Genomic DNA, 19,621 nt, shown 5'->3' with positions numbered 1-19,621 from the left:
CGAATTATGGCAGAGGTCCTGTACAGATTTGTTGGGAGAGCATTTCAGCTCTCTAGATTTTCCAACCTTTCCTAGCAATATTTTAATGGTTCTGATCAGATAACAATCATAAAAGGACAGTCATTCTTAGTTACTCATTTACAGTTACTCCGTTACCAGGTCTATTTCTGTTTAGAAATTAGCCTTCTCCTGTATTTATTAGGTGAAGTAGAAAAGGGGGAACAATTCTTCCTGAATGACCTACAGTTATTAATTTCACCTTTGACCTGGCAAGAAAAATATAATGATGCCAGAACTTTTTCCCTGGCATGTGTTTTCTGTATGCTATAGTTCTGAGATCCTATCAGCAGTAAACTGTGTACTATTATAAAATCAGCAGATGTCTTACAAATAGAAGTGTATTTAGATTAAGCTGGCATTTGTCTACAAAACTAAAGTATGTAAAAAACTATTTTAAAAAATGCCCGTTACATTTTAATGACTTTATATAAATCACTTATTGAAATCAATTTTCTTTCTTCTAGGACTTTGTCCAACTGGCAGTATGAATTTGATAAATGGGCTCCTTCAGTAGTGAAAATTGCTTACAAGGTTTGCAGTGTTACTCTATTATAAATGATCAGAAAATTATTAATTTGCTAATGTTTTATATGTATGTGTGTATGTGTATGTTCACATCTTTGCATAAAATTATGTTAAACTGCAAAAATTGCCACATGCGTCTTAGTGCAAGCTAATCATCCTAAAGGCATCACTGCAATAAGGATTAATTACTTTCAGATGGAAAAATGCTTCACAAAATGGTTAATTATCATATCCAAAATCTAGAATGAGAGCAATAACAGTTCTCCATGTGAGTGATTTTGTGGGCATGGCTGACTGATTGAAGGAGCGCACCTGTTCCTAACAAACCAGACACAGAAGTTGCTTATTCTAATTGTGCTGTTTATCTTTCAAATTAATGTCTTGTTATGTAACCAAGCACCCATCTTAGTTATTTGCATCAAGAAGTTGACCTTGAGTTTAGCATCTAAAAGAAAGATGTGGGTTATATTTTGGAGGTAGAAGTCCCTGACTGCTGAACTTCCAATTCTGTTGAATTCTTTTCAGTGTTTTTTTTTTCTTTATCTCTCTGGCAGCCCTCAGTGAAGGACTCTTTTCTCTCACCCATTTGTTTTTCATTTACTGAATTCTCTCTCAAGATTAAAAAATGGCCATTTTTACTTAAAGGAGAAGGAAATGTTAAAACAAATTAAGGTTTATCAGAAAGGTCTATATAAATACACCAGTAAACCCTCAAAGTAATGCTGCTCAGAGTCCTCTGTCAAAAGAAGCACCATCTTTCTTACCTTCTATTGTGCACAAATGTGCTTCTGTATCAGACTTCCTGTTCTCAGCTTAAACCTCCAGGGCTTGGGCTTGAGCAAGCTCCTCTCTCCGTCCCTCCTCCCCTCCCTGCTGTAGTCTGAGCTCAGAGCTATGAGCAAGCAGGGAGAAACGCAGGCATAAAGTGATGACACACCAAGCTAATATGGCAGCTGCTATCCTAAACAAACAGAGACAGTGTCTAGTGCTGTTAAGAAAAGAATAATATGGCATTCTAGATTGCACTAATCTGTTGGCAATAAACAGCCTTGGTAGCTTTCCTTCTCCTTTAAATGAGAACGTCAATCCATGTTTTGTACAGTTCTTGCAAATTTCTGGCTTGATTTCAGCTTTCTGTGTGCAAAACATAATTTGTAAAAGTCTAAATACTAATATAGAAATGAACACCAAACCTAATCTAACATTCCAATAGAAGGTTTTTCATCTTTCAGCATTTTTTGAAGGCAGAGCTCTAGAGGATTAGAGCTAGTAGACATCCATGTAGAATTCAAAGTACAGATGCAGCCACTTTGGTTTGTCTGTTTGACACAGAATAACTAAACACAGATATCCCATTTATCTCATTTAACACAGAAAACTGTGACACAACATCCCATCTAATTAAAGCATTCACCATTGTGAACAATGGTGCTTTGGTATGCTAATGAAAAGGTTAAATGCATTAAATGAGTTAAGATAACTTTAGATAACACAGTTTCTTCAATTAACTCTGAGTCATGACGCATTTAACTCACAAATCCAAGTGGCTTCATCTGTATATGAATTGTAGGAAATCTGGTAAGATATGAGAGGTAATTTATATGATCCTGGATACAAGTGTTAGTACATACCTTATTACTTATTTTTAAAAAAAAATGTGTCCAGGGACTGACTGCATCCAGCATCTAGTAGCAATTAGACATTCAGTACGAGGTATAGAGCGCAGACCTTTCCTTACCATTTGCTATAGCGCATTACTTTGGTGAATTTCAACCCTGTTGGTCAAATAGGGGTGAATAATGCTAAGGGCTACAGTAGGTAGCATGTACACACTTTGGAGGATGTAAATGTACTGACATTGTTAACTCAGATGCTGGTTATACAGTATGTGCTTTTGAAGATGGTTAGTCAGTGGCGTAACTAGACTCCTAAGGGCCCTGGTACGGAAATTTCAAACTGGGCCCCCCACGCATTGGGCTGGAATACAGCATTACTGAGTTGGGAGAGCAAGTATAGGCACCATCTCTCCCTACTATACCTGCTATCCCACAGTCACGCTCCCTTCCCAGAGACAATTATCCCACTGTTACTATAGGCACCATCTCTCCCTATCCCATAGCCATAGTCCCGTCCCAGAGACTATTATCCCACTGTTACTATAGACACCATCTCTCCCTACTATACCTGCTATCCCACAGTCACACTCCCTTCCCAGAGACTATTATCCCACTGTTACTATAGGCACCATCTCTCCCTACTATACCTGCTATCCAACAGTCACAGTCCCTTCCCAGAGACTATTATCCACTGTTACTATAGGCACCATCTCTCCCTACTATACCTGCTATCCCACAGTCACACTCCCTTCCCAGAGACTATTATCCCACTGTTACTATAGGCACCATCTCTCCCTACTATACCTGCTATCCCACAGTCATACTCCCTTCCCAGAGGCTATTATCCCACTGTCCTTCTCCTTTAAGGTTGAGCTTGATGGACGTGTGTCTTTTTTCATCCTAAATTACTATGTTATTACTCTCAATGAAATCCTTCTGCACTGAGGGTCCAGCAGACAGGGCAGCCATAAGGAGGAGACAGACTGGAGTTTGATCAGGGCTATGGACCACTGCAAAACAAGCTTTCTGATACAATGGCAGGGTCGGTGGGGTTCGGGTTGTAACCAGTTGACTCTACAGAACCTCATGATTCTGACCGGAGTTGTATTCACTACCTTCTATAAAAAATTGAATGTAAGTGGCACTTTTTGTGGCTTATCTGCGCCATAAAATCTAAAATGACAGCTTTCCAACACCAGATCCCTTGAAAAGTCAGGAAAACATCTAATTAATGTATCTTAAGAGGCCAATACAATTTACACTTCAATCAATGCTGTCCGTCATGCTGCATTTCCTATAAACGTCACTCACGTGATCTGGTGACCTCTGTACCACCGCACTCATACTGGCAGCGGGGGGCTGTTTATCTAGTTCCATCCCTCTCAAACTGTCGACTCAAACTGAAATCGCTACCCGAAGGTTGCAAAAACCCCTTACATTCATCAGGTTTGTATATACAGTAGCAAACCTTCCCACGTCTGAATCCCTCATACTTTCCAGCAGAGCGGCTCCACAGAAACAGCGGGGGGAGGTGCCCAGCCAGCACAAAAAAAAAAAAGTGGAGGGAACCTGCCCAGCCAGCACAAATAAAAGAGCCAGACCAGCCAGCTCAAAAAAGAAAAGGCATAAAATCCTAAAACAAAAGTCAGTGGCTCTGGCGGGCTCCAAGGTGGAGCGGGCCCCGGTGCACTGGAAAACTGGATTATGTAGTCTGCTATAATGTTCTATGAAATTACACTTTACTGTGGCTTCCAATAGCCCCTGTTTTCAAACTTCCAATATTCTTTTCTGTTTTAGGGAACACCAGCAATGAGGCGTTCTCTAGTTCCTCAACTAAGAACTGGAAAGTTTAATGTTCTGCTAACCACCTATGAGTATATTATAAAAGACAAGCACATACTGGCAAAGGTGAGTGCTCTTTGTGCCATGTTCATTGGTATTTGATAGTAAAAGATTTTTTTTAGATTTTAGCTTGGTTTTCTCATATGTTTTCTCAAGTTTATACCACTGGCTGCTTTCATATTTGAGATATTTCACCCAAAACTGTTATACTATTCCATCCTTAAAGAATATGTAATTCTAAGAAAGAAAATGTAGTTCTAGCCAACTTGATCATGACCTGGCCATCCATGATTTCCAAAAAGAATTTAAAATTCTGGTTCATCTATGGTTGCCACCCGGCCGGTATTTTACCGGCCTAGTTGGTAAAACACCTTCCAAGGCCGGGCTGGTATTACAAATTTACCAGCAATGCAGTTGCCGGTAATTTGTAATACAATTTAATAAAAGCTGTCGGCCTGCCCCCAATTCGCACAGAACTTACCCTTTTTCCAGTGTTCTGAACATTGACGCGATGTTGCTCCGTCCCTTTTGCGTCACGCTGTTTGGCTCCGTCCCCTTTTGCACCGTGGGCCGCCCCCTTTTGGTGCCCGGCCCCCACCGGCGGGTAATCTTTTTCAGGAAAGGTGGCAACCCTAGGTTCATCAGACCACAAAATAGTTTTTCACTTTGCCTGAGTCCATCTTAAATTGGGCCCAGGGAAGGTGGTGGTGTTTCCGGATCATGTACATATATGATTTGTTCTTTGTATGGTACAGTTTTATCTTGTATGTTTTTTGGAAGACTTCCTGAGCCCATGGTGATTTCCATTACAGAAATGTTTTTAATGCGGTGCCGTCTGAGGGCCAGTGATCAAGGCCATCCATTACTGGGTTTCACCCATGTTCCTTGTGTACAACAAATTCACTGGGTTCCCTGAAACTTAAAATGCTATTAAATACTGTAGATGATAAAATTCCAAATTCTCTGCAATACTATATGGCAATATTTGCCTTTGCAGTGATTCACACAATGGTGTACTCGTCTTTACTTCTGAGAGACCCAGCCTTTCTGGGATTCACTCTTTTTATACTAAATTACATACCTGTTGCCAATTGGTTAGATATTCCACTAGGTTTTTTTTAGCATCGCACAAATTTTCCAGTCTTTTGTTGCTTCGTCCTAAATTTCTGAAATGTTACTGATTTCAAATTCAAAATTAACATATATTTTACAAGCAATAAATTTTCTCAGTTTCAACAGTCAAACAGTCTAATATAGTCTCTGATACTTGTGTGTGATAACTATGTATACACTGTTTTTATTTACCTGTCAACAGATCAGATGGAAATATATGATCGTTGATGAGGGGCATAGAATGAAGAACCATCACTGCAAGTTAACACAGGTGTTGAACACGCACTATGTTGCCCCAAGACGCATTCTACTGACTGGCACTCCACTTCAAAACAAGCTTCCAGAGCTCTGGGCTCTTCTTAACTTTCTACTCCCTACTATCTTTAAGAGCTGCAGCACTTTTGAGCAGTGGTTTAATGCTCCATTTGCAATGACAGGAGAAAGGGTAATGTATTACTTCCCTCGCACATTTTCCTTTAAAAACATATTAAAAAAATAGTTACAGTGAAATTTTAAAGATTGCACTCTGCCCATAGAGTTTCTTGTAGCATTGAGATACAGCTTCAGTTAAAGGACCAGTAACATCAAAAAATCTTTTTAAAAAAATGTGTTATTATACAACGAAAAATAAACACCAAGACAAATTAAACTTTTAAATTGCAAAGCCTTTATTAAGAAATAACTTACTGAAACTCCTCTTCAAAAAAGGCGACAGGGCGACCATCCATCCTGCAGTGCTTGATTTCTTTTCCCTGGCTATTCTAGTGACATAGTCTGCAGCAGTTCCTCTATTCCAAGCAGCAGCAGCAGCAGGTACTAGGAGAGCCGGATCAATGGGGTGTGCATGCCACTTGCTCCCCAGCACACGGGGCTGGCAGTGCCAGCTGCTGAATCCTCCCAGCCGGTTAGGATTCAGGATAGAAAGATAGAAAATGGCATCTCGTCTCGTACTCAGTCCATGTCTCTTTGCACTCAACTTGGTGAATATAAGTATTTGACCCATAGGAAATATGATATTGTAAATAAAAGCTGAAATACAGCAGGAAAGATAAGTATTGAACATGTCAACATTTTTCTCTGTAAATATATTTCCTATGGACTTGTTTGTTTTGAGTTCTTTGTATGTGTGGATTACTTGGTTTGTTACCGACATCTGGTGTAAATTTCATGTCAATGTTTATATGAGGCCCGCCGCCCTTAGAGAAAACAAGGATGAAATGGCAAAGGGATATCCAGATGAGGAAATGTGGAAGGACACTCTCAAGTTGGTCCCAGAGCAATATATCTCTAAGAGGGAAATGTAGTCTAAATAAAGTTCTTAAACAGGACGTATTTAATCCCCTATCATTTAGCAATAATCTATGCCAATGTGTCTGATCAGTGTCCTAAATGGAGAAAATAGGTAGGTTCTCTGTTTCATGTATTTTGGATGTGTCCAGTTATACATAGATTTTGGAGTACTGTTCTCTGGCACATGAATGAGAAGCTTGCTCTCCCAAATATCCGCTCCCCAGAGCTCTGTCTGTTGGGTTTAACAGGGGACCTACAGCTCTGGTTCTATTCCAGAATGTGCTACCTGCAGTTGCTAGGCAATTGAACTTGTTGGAAATCCCTTGACACCCCCCCTTCTCTACAATTTTGGCAGATATTGGTGAACGGTTCCCTCCAGCGTCAGAAACTCACTTACTTGGCAACAGGTTGCCCAGAGAAATTTGAAGCCATATGGGGGATCTGGCTGGATCTACAAAATATTTGTCTGTACTTGAGTTCTAATTTGCCATGATTTAATTAGTAGCCATGCCTCATTGTCTTCTTTCTTTCCTATCTCTTTTCTTTCTTCCCTCTCTTCCTTTTCTTCATTGTTATTGTAGATTCTTTTGTTATTGAAAAATGAAATCTGAAAACATGTCATAATAATAGCTCCATTAGAAATATATTTACTGAGAAAAATGTTGACATGTTCAATACTTATCTTCCCTGCTGTATATCAGTCTGCAATCTATTACTTTGAAATTACCTCATATAGAAATAAAGTAGATAACCTATTTGACTTAACCAGCAATGGATACTGAAGGTGTGGTATTTTTTTAAAATAAATTATGGATGTTCTAATGGACACAAAAATGTTGATATTGGAAATATTTAAGGAGTTTACTCAGGGCAGTTATATGTCATGAACAATCCATGCGATTGTTAGATTAACAAGCGATCTGTAAAACTTTTGTATTCATGTAATAAGGACTCTTGAACACAAAGTCTAGAAAAAATATCTTGTTGATATCTATAGAGATGCACAGAATCCACTATTTGGGATTAGGCCGAATCCTTGTTGAAAGTTTCCGAATCCTAATTTGCATATGCAAATTAGGGACAGGAAAGGAAAAAGTGGAAAAAATTCTTCTTTTTGTGATGAAAAATATCATGATTTCCCAACCCCCTAATTTACATATGCAAATTCAGCTCAGCCAGTCACAAGGATTCAGATGAATCCTACTGAAAAATGTAGCTGAATCCCGAACGAATTCTGACTTCCGTGCAGCCTTAATCAATTACCTATTGATTTAAATTTTTTTTATTTATGGAGAACTGCAGATAAGTTTCTGTGCATTTCTGTAGGTGGATTTAAATGAAGAGGAAACCATACTAATTATCCGACGTCTACACAAAGTTTTGCGTCCTTTCTTGCTGCGGAGACTGAAGAAAGAGGTGGAATCTCAGTTACCTGAAAAGGTTTGTGTGTTAAATTTATCCTTAAGAGGATCCAAGCCCATTGCCAAGGGTTTACAGAATCCTAGCTTGGTATTTTTTTTTTTTTTGCCAAATAGGGGGTAGATGATATTAAAACTGGTCATACATGTAAAGATCCCCATATCAGCTCAGTTTGGCCACACAAGCTGAACCAAATTAGGCTAGTCTAGAAGATTGGCATTCTGGCTAACAGTCATATAATAACTGATTCACCTGATGGCATTTTCTAGCCTGCACAATAGATATCTAAAATATTTTTGTCCAGACATCTCTTGACAAGTTGTAGGACAAGCTCTATACAACCAATAAGATGCCAACTTTATAAATCGTCAGCTTATATTGGGCAATGTGTGGCCACCTAAGAGGTTGTGGTATAAGAGCTGGGAGTTCAAAATACAAACTTTTAAAGTCAAATTACATTTCTGTGTATCTCTAAATTTATATAAAATAATTAAAGGGCAAAGATACTGAAAGATGTAAATTTGTTGTTTATGATGCACCAAGGATCATATGTATAGATATATGTATGAGAGATGTTTTTCATTTCTATTTCATTTCTTTTAGGTTGAGTATGTGATTAAATGTGATATGTCGGCTCTTCAGAAGATTCTGTATCGCCATATGCAAGCCAAGGGGATCCTTCTTACAGACGGCTCAGAAAAAGATAAGAAGGTGTATATAAATTGCAATAGTAACTGAGCTGTTACTGTTGTGTTAGATGTGATTAGATGGCAGCTTAAAAAAGCTTCACATCCAAGGGCAATGACGAGAATGGGCATTTGTTGCAGTAGAAAAATGCATGACAATTCTTTCCAATGCATAAGAAGACATTGCACTGTAACTGCAGTGATCCTCGCTACCTGCAATGTGAGACATCACATCAAAAAAAATGTGTGCAAAAAAAAAAAACAGTACGTCTGTAATTGCCCTAAAGGAGGCATAAATTTAGAATAAAGCTATTGCATAAAAACTATAAATTATAAGTACTTGAAATCAATATTTAGTTGTCTAATAGTAATGATATTATGCACTGGCTGACTTTTCAATTAGTTGGTGAAATAATCACAGGTTGTAGTTCCATATAAATCAATGCAGTCTTTGCACATGTTGATGCAATTCATTAAAGGCATTTCTTGCACTTTCCCCCTTCTGTTTTGAATTGCACTTATGTGTGCCTATTGGATCAGGATAGCTAGATCTATTGTCAGTTTCAAGCTGGTGTGAATACCAGGGTTCCAACTGTGGGCTGCACCTAAAGAATTACGAAAACATAATTTTCATGTCAATTAGAAGAGGAAATGATGAAATGATTAGGGGCAAATGAGTTCACGATCACATGCAGTTGGCAGTGTTTTGGAACAAACTCCTCTTTTGGCTGAAATACAGCTAGAATTGTGGGGGTGGGGGTGACATTGCATTCTGGGTAACAAGCATGGCAACTTGCAATCAGAATTTTAATTTGCATTCTGCAAGTGTGTTCATAAGTGAGCTCTAAGTTTTGTTCTTTCCCAAGGAAAGAGCTAATTATAAATGTTATCATTCCATAGGGTAAAGGAGGAGCAAAAACTCTCATGAACACCATTATGCAGTTAAGAAAAATATGCAACCACCCCTTCATTTTCCAGCATATTGAGGTAAGTTTTTGATTTGCATTTCTGACAGACTGTACGTTTTGTTATAAGCACCGACTACTAAAACAGAGAATATGTATGCAGTAACAAATTCTGTGCAATATTTTAAAGCTTTGTTGGACAGTTACCTGGCGTACTTGATGTTTTCTGTTCTGGTTTATATCACAATCGTCATACACAGCGTAGTTGATCCAAAACCTTGGACCACTACCGCATTCAGTCTACAAATGTCCAGTTCAGTAGCTCTACTTTAAATGCTTAAAGCTAGGGTCAGCCTAGGCTGATCTCGCCTTTGGAGAAATGCAGGACTAGAATTCACTCTGCTGCTGCTGCTGCTGTCCTAATTGATGTTCATACATCCGGAAATATTGTCTCCACTCGGGTGTAGGCAGATGCGGCGCGTGACTGCCTGCGAAAACTAATAAACTAATTTGTGTGACCTAGACTAAGAAATGACACCATTTTGTTAATTCACCTTCACAAAGAAACTGCTGTTTGCTGTTTACTTAAAAATTTTCTCACACATGGCTATAGCTGCCATTGTAGTTCTTGCTATATAATATAAGATGATGACCATAGATTTCCTAGAAAGACTATCCAGAAAGCTATTTATATTGATCTTTTTTTTTCAATTTGTTTCAGGAATCTTTTGCTGAACATCTGGGATATGCCAATGGCATCATCAATGGGTATATCACATTTTTCTTAATGCAAGACTGTGCTGTAAAAACACATTTATTCATGATTTAATTTACATTATGTAGTTCCTATGTCAGACTTTATAAATAAGACTTAAGTAACCGTATAATAATTTTACATTTGTGTTAACTAGTTCACATTATATTTTTTTACCTTTATTTACTTTCAGTCCCGATAGGTCATCTTAATGGGAAAATATACCCCTTTTTTTAGCATTAGCCTATTCAGTTAGGCTTATATAGGAAAGGTGCATCAACACTATCTAATATTCCAGAATTACACATAAATTCTAGTTGAATGAGCTTACTGTATGTCAAAAAGGAGGATTTTTCTCCTTAATGATTTATGATCCAGCTTCATTTCAAGTGATACTGACTTAGTAATTGCCCAGCCTCTTCTACCTGTTTGCTATATTGTACATGTACTAACTAAAAAATAGATACCCCAGATTTTAGCTGCTTCTACTAACTATTGAAAGAAACACTATTATCAAAATTTACCCAATTTTCTTGGGAAAGTTGATTAACTTTAATTTTGGAAAGAGTCAGTGTTTTGAGTTTAACTTTCATCTTTTATATCACAGCCTTGAAGTCCAATGGTTTAATGACATACAAGAAGTAGATTAAAGCAACTATATATATATGATTGTTATACCTTGAAGTATTCATATCTACCGTGGCTGTTTAATAATTGTTTATTCAGAAAAGGGCTCTTTATCAATATCCTAAAACTATTGTTTACATGTGTGATTTGTCCATCAACAAAAAAGACCATTTCAAGCGATATCGTCTAGTTGAAGCTAGGAAAACTGTGGGTGGCTGCCTGCTTGGCCCTGTAGACAATTGGACAAGGGGTAAATTTCACTGTGAACAAAGACAATTTTCTAACCTATCCAATTTTCTGACCTTTGTCAGACGAAAAAGCGTTAGATGCAGGATCGTTAAGTGCAGACTAAGCTCACGATACTTTGACGATATGTCGGATCACACTAAAATCTTCACGTCTATGGCCACCTTTAGGCTAGGGCCATATGATGTGTGATCTCTGCCTGCAGACAAACACAGGCTCCTCTTCTGATCGGTGTGCCTGCACCCGGAAAGAACAAACCAAAATCTGCCACATCTGCCTGCGCCCCAAGATCCAAATCATGTGGCCCTACTCTTATGGCTCACCAGGAGAATTATTGCCCTTTGTTAAATCCTTGCTACAGTGGCAGTCAAATCTCAAAAAAAGACTTTCCATAAAATAACATTGAGATAATCTTGAGATTGCCGCAAGTTAATTAAACCTATTAACCATTTGGCAATCTGGCTAAACCGTGGGAAAATGCATGATAATGTTTACATGACAAGCAATGAAACTGGAAAATGAAGATGGTAATAACTCTGATTTTGTTGGCATTTAGGCCTGATCTTTACAGAACCTCCGGAAAGTTTGAATTACTTGATCGAATCCTACCAAAGCTGCGAGCCACAAACCACAGAGTCCTGCTTTTCTGTCAGATGACTTCACTCATGACTATAATGGAAGACTATTTTGCTTTCCGAAACTTTCTTTACCTTCGATTAGATGGTAGGTAACTGTTGTTTAGACTCGTCAAAGTGGGACTGGTACTGGTTTGAATGGTTACTAACGTGTTTCATTTTAAGTGGCATTTTACAGAACCTCAATACTTCTGGAGAGTCGTCTTTCATTTGATTTGGCCATCACCTCACCTCAGAGGTTGATTTAGTACAAGCCTGGTTCCTGGTGTGTGACATGCTCATTTCCTTGTTCTTTCCTGTTATCATTTTTCTTGATCATATATTTTCAATTAGGTGGAAGATGGAAAGTAACAGGTAGATTTCAGGTGTTTGATGTGTTTTTAAGAAGTGAAAAATATTATGAACTGTCCCATGTGCCAAAGGCTTGTGTGCATCAAAAATTAAGGGAGCTGTTAAATCTCCTCTTACATGTGCAAAAATGTTAACTTGCCAGGCTAAATGATACAAGGACTAGCAGCAATGATACAAGGACTAGCAGTAAAAGAAACAAATAATAGAATAGCATTATGATTGTGCTTTGAGGGGCATTGTGAAAGAAGTAATAAAAGTAAAGGGGTGTAATACTTTTAAACTCTCCTCATTTCAGGGTATTGCTAGGTGGCATAGTAAATCATGTGAGCTCATGTATGTGTAATACCAAAGACCCAAACAACTTGTAAGCATATATCTAATAAATTTGATATGATTAGGCATATCCACAGTTTGCCCAATTACTAGTCTCTGTATCATGCAACCAATCAGACAATCAGTCTGTTACTAGTTAGATAATGATAAATATCTGATTGTTCTACTGGAAACTGTACTTGTGAACTTAACGGAAAACCAAACCCTTGCTAATAAAAACTCCTACCCCTCTCCCTGCTCCCCCCCCAGCCTAGGTGGTACCTAACTCTTTACTTACCCCTCGGTGCAGGTTCAGGGCATCAGAGTTTGCAGGTGCTATCTTCTTCTCTTTGGTAATTTTCGGGTCTTCTTCCGGCACTTCTGCAATTTCTGTCACTTTCGGCGTATGCGCAGTTGTTGCAAAATTGAAGATTGCTCCAACTGCACATGCGCCATTACTCCGCTTTATTCTTGAAGATTACTGAAGAAGAAGATGGCGCCCGTGAACTCCAATGCCCTGAATCTGCACTGAGGGGTAAGTGAAGAGTTAGGGGCGTTTAACAAAGTTACCACCTAGGCTGGAGGGACCAGGGAGGGGGGTCTGTGTAGGGTAGGGGGTAGGGTTTTTTTTTTTATTAACAAGGGTTTGGTTCTCCTTTAAGACCATGCACTCTGTGTATTGCAAGAAAGTAAACAAATGGTACAGTGATAGCAAAGAGTAAACTCCACACTGGCAATGTATGTGTAGTCAGAAGATATTTGAATATTTTACCACTGTGCATAGCTAGCAGCATCCTATTTTATTTTACTTCAAACAAAACATCAGAGGCATTTTACTAGGACTTCATGTAGAAGTGCAAAAACACTAAAAAGGCACGAGCTTATTTGTTCTCACTCAAAGAGCTATTTCTTTATGCTTTAAGGCAGGGTGCAGATCTTACCTGGTATTTTTTGTTTTTTTGCCTTCCAGTTTGTGAATGAGCACTGATGTGTTATGTTATAGTCTGTATAATCTGTTACTGACAGCTGAGACAGCCTTTAACTGCAATATTTTTATTTAAGGTACAACCAAGTCAGATGACCGTGCTGCATTGCTGAAAAAGTTTAATGAAAAAGGTTCTCCGTACTTCATCTTCTTGTTGAGTACCAGAGCTGGAGGTCTCGGACTGAACCTTCAAGCCGCAGACACAGTCGTTATTTATGACAGTGACTGGAATCCTCACCAGGTTTGTAGATTTTTTTCGTAAAAGTTTAGAGGTAGGAATAGCTGGTTTAATTTTAAATAATAAAAAAAAAATCCTAAACTAGTTTGGGTTGAGCAGATTTGTACTTCTGCATGGTATAGCTGAATGTGCCTTTGCAGACACCAGTGCTGGGTCAGTGAAAAACTAGGGATTTAAAATGCAAACGTATCCTGTTGAAATAGGAAGACTGGTCTTGATTATGATTCACAAACAAAATGGAAATGTGTGTGGCTTGTATAGAAATATGAAATTAGAAAAAGGAGGAAAAAACTTTAATATAATTTAACTAATAGGAATTATACAGGGGTCTGACGATGTCAGTATGTAGTTTGATTCTATAGAAAAAGAGGAAAAAAGTACCCCGTATATTTTCCACTTAGGTAAGATTGATTATAGAAACTCTAATTATCAACCACATTAATCACCTTAAAATCAATTCTCCAAAGTTCATTAATTGTTCCTAATCAATGTAATTTAATAACCAATAAATATCTAATCACTTATGTTGTTCATTCATGAAACTTTTTAAAGAAAGTGCTTCAGTGCTTATAAATAATATATTGATTTTAACCCCAATAAACAATTCATTTACTGATATTGATGACTCTATTAACCAATATAAACTTAGTTCATTCCAGTAACTCTTTAAACTTGTAATCGTTTCTTATTTAAAAAAAGAAAATACAACATGCTTATAAACAGAGGGAATTGATCTATCCAACAATGTCTCATATATATATGTGCACTACAGATACGGCGATAAGACAAGTACTAGCGCGGTGATCAATTTCCTTGGGGTATGAGAACAATGGCACATAGGGTATGTGCTATGACAAGTGTTTTTATCTGCACGGATACACTGTATAGGAGCACGATAGTTCATTAGTGTCACTCTGTATATACACTACGATCATGCTTTATATAAAGCCCCAGATGGGACTTTACGATGTATTTTATACTTTGCTTTCTAACATCACAGCCATGATAGGGCTGTACACGTTGTATGCACGTTCACCAATGGAAACACGGGGGGTGATGACGTCATCACCTCATGGTTGGCTCCATTTTAGTGTTTAAATATGTGTGTTGTGTGTAATCTTTTCACCTCCTGAAGACGGCTTAAGTTGTGAGCCGAAACGTTGAAATTAAAAATTATTTGTTTTTTTCACACTTTATGGAAGTCCTGGCTGTGCGGTTTTTTCGATAGTTTTATATATATATATATATATATATATAAGTGCCATTAGCTTGTGATTAATTAATTATAATTGGTGAATGATAGGAATCGATGAATTAATGCTACGAGATGAAATTATACCGTCAATTAATAAAGATTCTTGCTTGAATTCAATGAAATAAGTTAGAAAAGGAAAAGAAAATAAGGTGGAGTTGTCCCAACGGAATCTAAATTTTTTCTAACTGAGGGACACCACATAGGCAAAGATGTCAAAGTATCCCGGGCTGTGGTCACGATTACCTTGTACTATTACTTTAAAAGATCTAAAATTCCTACAAGACCACAAACCCGAGTACCTTAAGTATTCTCAGAAAAGAGAAGTATGAGATGTTGAATTCAGTGCTGTTCAGAATCCAGGATAATTAGTATAATGCCCTAAGGGCACCCCAGTAGATAGGGAAACCTCTTAATGCTAAAAAGTTTTTTAAAAGTAACAAAGTGGATTGCTACAATATAAGTTTAAAAGAAATCTTTAAAATTCTGTAGCTCTAGTAATGATTAGTCCACCAACGCGCCTTTCGCTCATCAGCTTTGTCAAGGCAGCATGTCTTCATTGCATGGACGCCGGCTATTTAACACTTCCGCATATGACGTCAGTAATCTTGCAAGATTTTGCGTGTTACTTCATTTACGTCAGCTACAGGGAAAGCTCCAATCTCCTCAAGTTGTTATTTTGAAATCTCGCAGGATTTCGAACTTGTGTAAGTGTGAATGTAAGCGTGTATTGCTAAAACAAGTGTGTGTGCATGGGCACTAACCTGGGTGACAGGGTCCAGATTGTCCAGGAGGGCTGCAGGCATCATGTCACCGTCTTCTTGATTGATCTGGTAAGTGCAGACAGCAGCAGGGCACGTCGATTGCACGTGCCTGCTGCTGCCTTTGGGGCCCCTGGGCGATCACACCTCAGGGCCACTCGTTCCCCACCTGCCTAGGGGCTGGGGATCGAGAAGGAACGGAGTGAGCATCTTTAAAAGGCGCTCCTCCGTTCCCAAACCTTTTAATGCTGTAGTATATAGAATCTACGTTCTGTGGCATTTAAAGAGACTTTTCCACAGAATGTAGATTCTACGATCTACGGCATTTAAAAGGTTAAACACTGCTACGCGTACACAATAGAAACTAGTACAATTTGTCAAAGCCAAGGTTGTGAAAACAGGCCTCTTTACTTAGCAGTATCTTAAAGAAGCAAGTAAACATATGCTTCCTTCTTCAGAAGCAGCTTGCTCCTTTCTCTCTGTCTCATTACATGACAGCCCACTGCTTCCATTTGCAAACTCACTTCTTTCTATTATCCTACTCTTACCTGTCTGCTCTTTCTCCATTCAGTTGTTTCTTCCACCCCATTAGACACCAAGAAAAAAGGACGGCACTCCGGTACATGGAATATACTTTTATTCCAAGCTGATGCAAAGATCCAACGCCCTACGTGTTTCGGGAATCACTCCCTTAATCATAGGCATTTCTTCCACCCCAGTCCAAAAAACACAGTACCTGTCAACTCCTTAGCTGTTGGACATGCCAGCTTGCTTCTTCTTGGCTTCCCATTATAAAAAATGCCATTTCACACCTTCTTCTCTCATATTCATGTGCGTGCCAGCTCAGTCTTTCTTCTCTCCCTCTGCCCAGTGTCTGTAAAATTCTGAATAAGCAACTGCAAAATTTCCCCACATATTATTTTTCACAATATTATTCCCAGTGAGGTTACTCTGGGTTGGCAGTTTGCTTTAGTTTAGCTTTCACTTTACTTTAAACAAATCAGTCCTGCTAAACAAGTCTGATAAATGTCCTCCTGTAGCTGATATATATGTCCATTACAACAAAAAAAAGGGTCTCATAACAGGTTCTGGCTTATAAATACATAAGATTTAGATAAACAACCGTTTCAGTCACTTTTTTTTTTTTTTTTTTAGATTTGTATGCTATTTATGTATGTATTGGAACTAAGTAGCAATGCGGATAATTTGGATTGTTCTCTGCAGTATGTGAATGCCAAGTCTCCAATGTATCACAGCAAAAACAGCAGATGGAGTCAGACTGAAAACATACCCCCATTCCTCTCAATGCTTTTGTGGCAATATGAAAAGTAATTGGTGCTTAATTTGAAATTAAATCTTGGACATCGGACAAAACAGCTTTGTTTTGTCAAAAAATAATAAAATAAAAAATAAAAATAAAGCCACCACCAATAGCTACTGTAAATGATGCCACGCTAAAATGTCTTCCAAGTTGCTTTGGTGAAACAGATTGGAGGAAATGTGCAAGAAAAATGATTATGTAACATCTAGCACATTTCTTGTTGATTTGTGTTAAATAGTAACAAACTCTGTTAGACGTCCCTTGGATACAGTGGTCATTGATTTAAAGTACAGGTACAGGGTTTTCCGGTGAATGGATCTTTCTGATATTTGTCTCACCATACTTTGATAAAAAAACATTTAAACTATTTCTCCATTTCAACAGTAAATAGGTTTATGGTTTTAAATAGGTAGGATTGTTTGCCATACAGCTTAGTTATACCATACATACAGCTTAGTTACCATCAAGTGCAAGGCACAGATTTTTTTTATTACAGAGAAAAAAAGAAATCATTAAAAAAAATTGCATTATTTGCTTAAAATGGAGTCTATCTGATATGGTCTTCCTGTAATTCTGAGCTTTGTGGAAACCAGGGTTATGAATAAAGGATTCCATGCCTGTACCAGTTTTTATCTCTTAAAAGGTGAATAAATCTCTTCAACTTCTTTTCACTTTGTTTTGGCACTTTTAACTGTTTAATTGAAGAGGTCTTGCGCACAACAAACTTTTTGCCTTTTATTTTTAATTAAATGAATTAGTCCTCACTTTAGTACACAGTTAGCATTTACTACAGTAAATATAAATACAATTTAAACAGACTTAAGTTATTAGGGACAACTTTAGCTATTAGCCTGTATTTGTAATTATTTTACTATGTAAAATTGTATTTTTAGTTGTATCATGACCATTGTTTAAGGGGTTTAATACATGTAAAGTACATCCTCTGTCTCATTGTATTGTGTTATTTTGCCTGTCAATATGCTGTCTGTGGGTTCTCAGTACAGTGAGTATTGCCTGCCAAAATGTTGCTGCAGGGTAAATGCATTATATGGTTCCAGTTGCCAAGTGACACAATAATGCACTATTCCATCTAGGTTTCAAAGCCGACATGGTCACATTTTAAAAGTGTCTGTTAATATATCTATGGAATTGGTATAAAGTGTACTTCTTTTGAGACTACAACCTTTCATTGTTTTTTTGCAAATGATTCACACTCTTAACTTTTGATATATCGTAGCAGGTAATGCACTGATTCTAGTTTGTCTAGGAAGTCATTCTGTAGTGCTTTTCAAAGTCTTCATTGTGTTTTTTTTTTACATTTGGACAGGACTTGCAGGCACAGGACCGAGCTCACAGAATTGGCCAACAAAATGAAGTTCGTGTGCTTCGCTTGTGCACTGTAAATAGTGTGGAGGAGAAAATTCTGGCAGCTGCCAAATACAAGCTGAATGTGGATCAGAAGGTTATCCAAGCCGGCATGTTTGACCAGAAATCTTCAGGCCATGAACGCAGGGCATTTCTTCAAGCTATACTGGAGCATGAAGAACAGAATGAGGTACAGTTGTTTTATTAAATACAATGTTTGTAAGAAATAGCATTGTCATTTATAAGCATAGTTTCTCATTCTTACTGATGCAAAGATAACTTTGTAAATCTTTGTGCATATTTTGAACTTTGTTGTAGTTTGCAGGGGGTATAAACACAGTAAGCAAAAGTGGCAAAATGTATTAGTCAGCTTAATACAGTTGTACAACCCCATGGTGGTCTGTTTGAAGGCTCCATGTTACTGCATACTGCAAGCCCTCTGTTTGTGGCACACCAGTGAATTATTTTAACCAAACGCATTAAGAAGTAGCCATTATCTTCAGAATATCAGTGAAAATTGACATTTTACATTCTACATTTTAATCAAAAGCCTTCTGTTTATATCAGAATACTGTGCACCCAAAGCCTTTTCTGTGTGCGCCCTTGCCTCTTTCATTCCTTAGGGATAATCCTAACTAGATGTCATGGATTTATCTGTTTATTTGAATGTGTACATTATTACTTCCATGGCTAAAATTTCTAGAATATAATCTTGCAGTCTTGTAAAATCTGGTGGGAAATCTACATGGAGAAATTCAGCAGGCAGGCATGAGGAACTGCAGTCTTAAAATAGGGAAGGCATGAACTACATTTTATCCACTTCAAAATAATATCAGTGGTTAACTGTTCTTTAATAATATGCATACCGGTATTTTGAGTTTTTGGATGCAAAGTGGTATACATTTCTAATAAAACTTGCCTACACATTTTCTTTATTGAATTGCTTCTGTAGGCTTCATGGTTCACATGCCATTCTCTCCTCTGATATACATCAATGGAAAGCATCACCAAGCACGGTGCAAAAGAAATGCACAGGAGCAATTCAGGCACATAGGAGGCTTATTTATAAGCATTTAGCAAATATACAACTGAACTTGAAGTCACAGCAAACAATTATTGATTCGATTTTTTTTAGCCAGCTACATATGATATGTGGGTGCAATGCTTTTGAAAACTGTAACCTGATTTTGTTGTTTAAAGTTGTAAAGAAAGAGTAGAGAGAGCACAATTGCTCCCACACCATGCTGGTTTTCATGTGCTTCAATGGCAGAACAGAAAGCACACAAGCTGATTGTCCCATCATTTCCACTAGGTGTCA

The 19,621-nt window shown here is 37.8% G+C and overlaps 1 protein-coding gene across 11 annotated transcripts in view; it reads left to right on the top strand.

Moving 5' to 3' along the window:
• The window catches only part of LOC432089 (probable global transcription activator SNF2L2), a 110,240-nt gene that overhangs the window by 56,123 nt on the left and 34,496 nt on the right, over positions 1-19,621 (top strand). For all 11 annotated transcript variants that reach the window (XM_018241616.2, XM_041580134.1, XM_041580132.1 and 8 more), the window contains 10 exons: positions 525-591; positions 3,999-4,109; positions 5,359-5,601; positions 7,773-7,886; positions 8,469-8,576; positions 9,452-9,538; positions 10,178-10,224; positions 11,640-11,806; positions 13,444-13,607; positions 18,266-18,493. In XM_018241616.2, coding sequence (XP_018097105.1) covers positions 525-591; positions 3,999-4,109; positions 5,359-5,601; positions 7,773-7,886; positions 8,469-8,576; positions 9,452-9,538; positions 10,178-10,224; positions 11,640-11,806; positions 13,444-13,607; positions 18,266-18,493 — 1,336 coding nt within the window. The remainder of the gene's footprint in view (positions 1-524; positions 592-3,998; positions 4,110-5,358; positions 5,602-7,772; positions 7,887-8,468; positions 8,577-9,451; positions 9,539-10,177; positions 10,225-11,639; positions 11,807-13,443; positions 13,608-18,265; positions 18,494-19,621) is intronic.

Source organism: Xenopus laevis, chromosome 1S (genome assembly GCF_017654675.1).
Source record: "Xenopus laevis strain J_2021 chromosome 1S, Xenopus_laevis_v10.1, whole genome shotgun sequence".
Classification (NCBI taxonomy): Eukaryota; Metazoa; Chordata; class Amphibia; order Anura; family Pipidae; genus Xenopus; species Xenopus laevis.
Note: the sequence above shows the minus strand (reverse complement) of the source record. Positions and strands in the feature narration are given on the sequence as shown.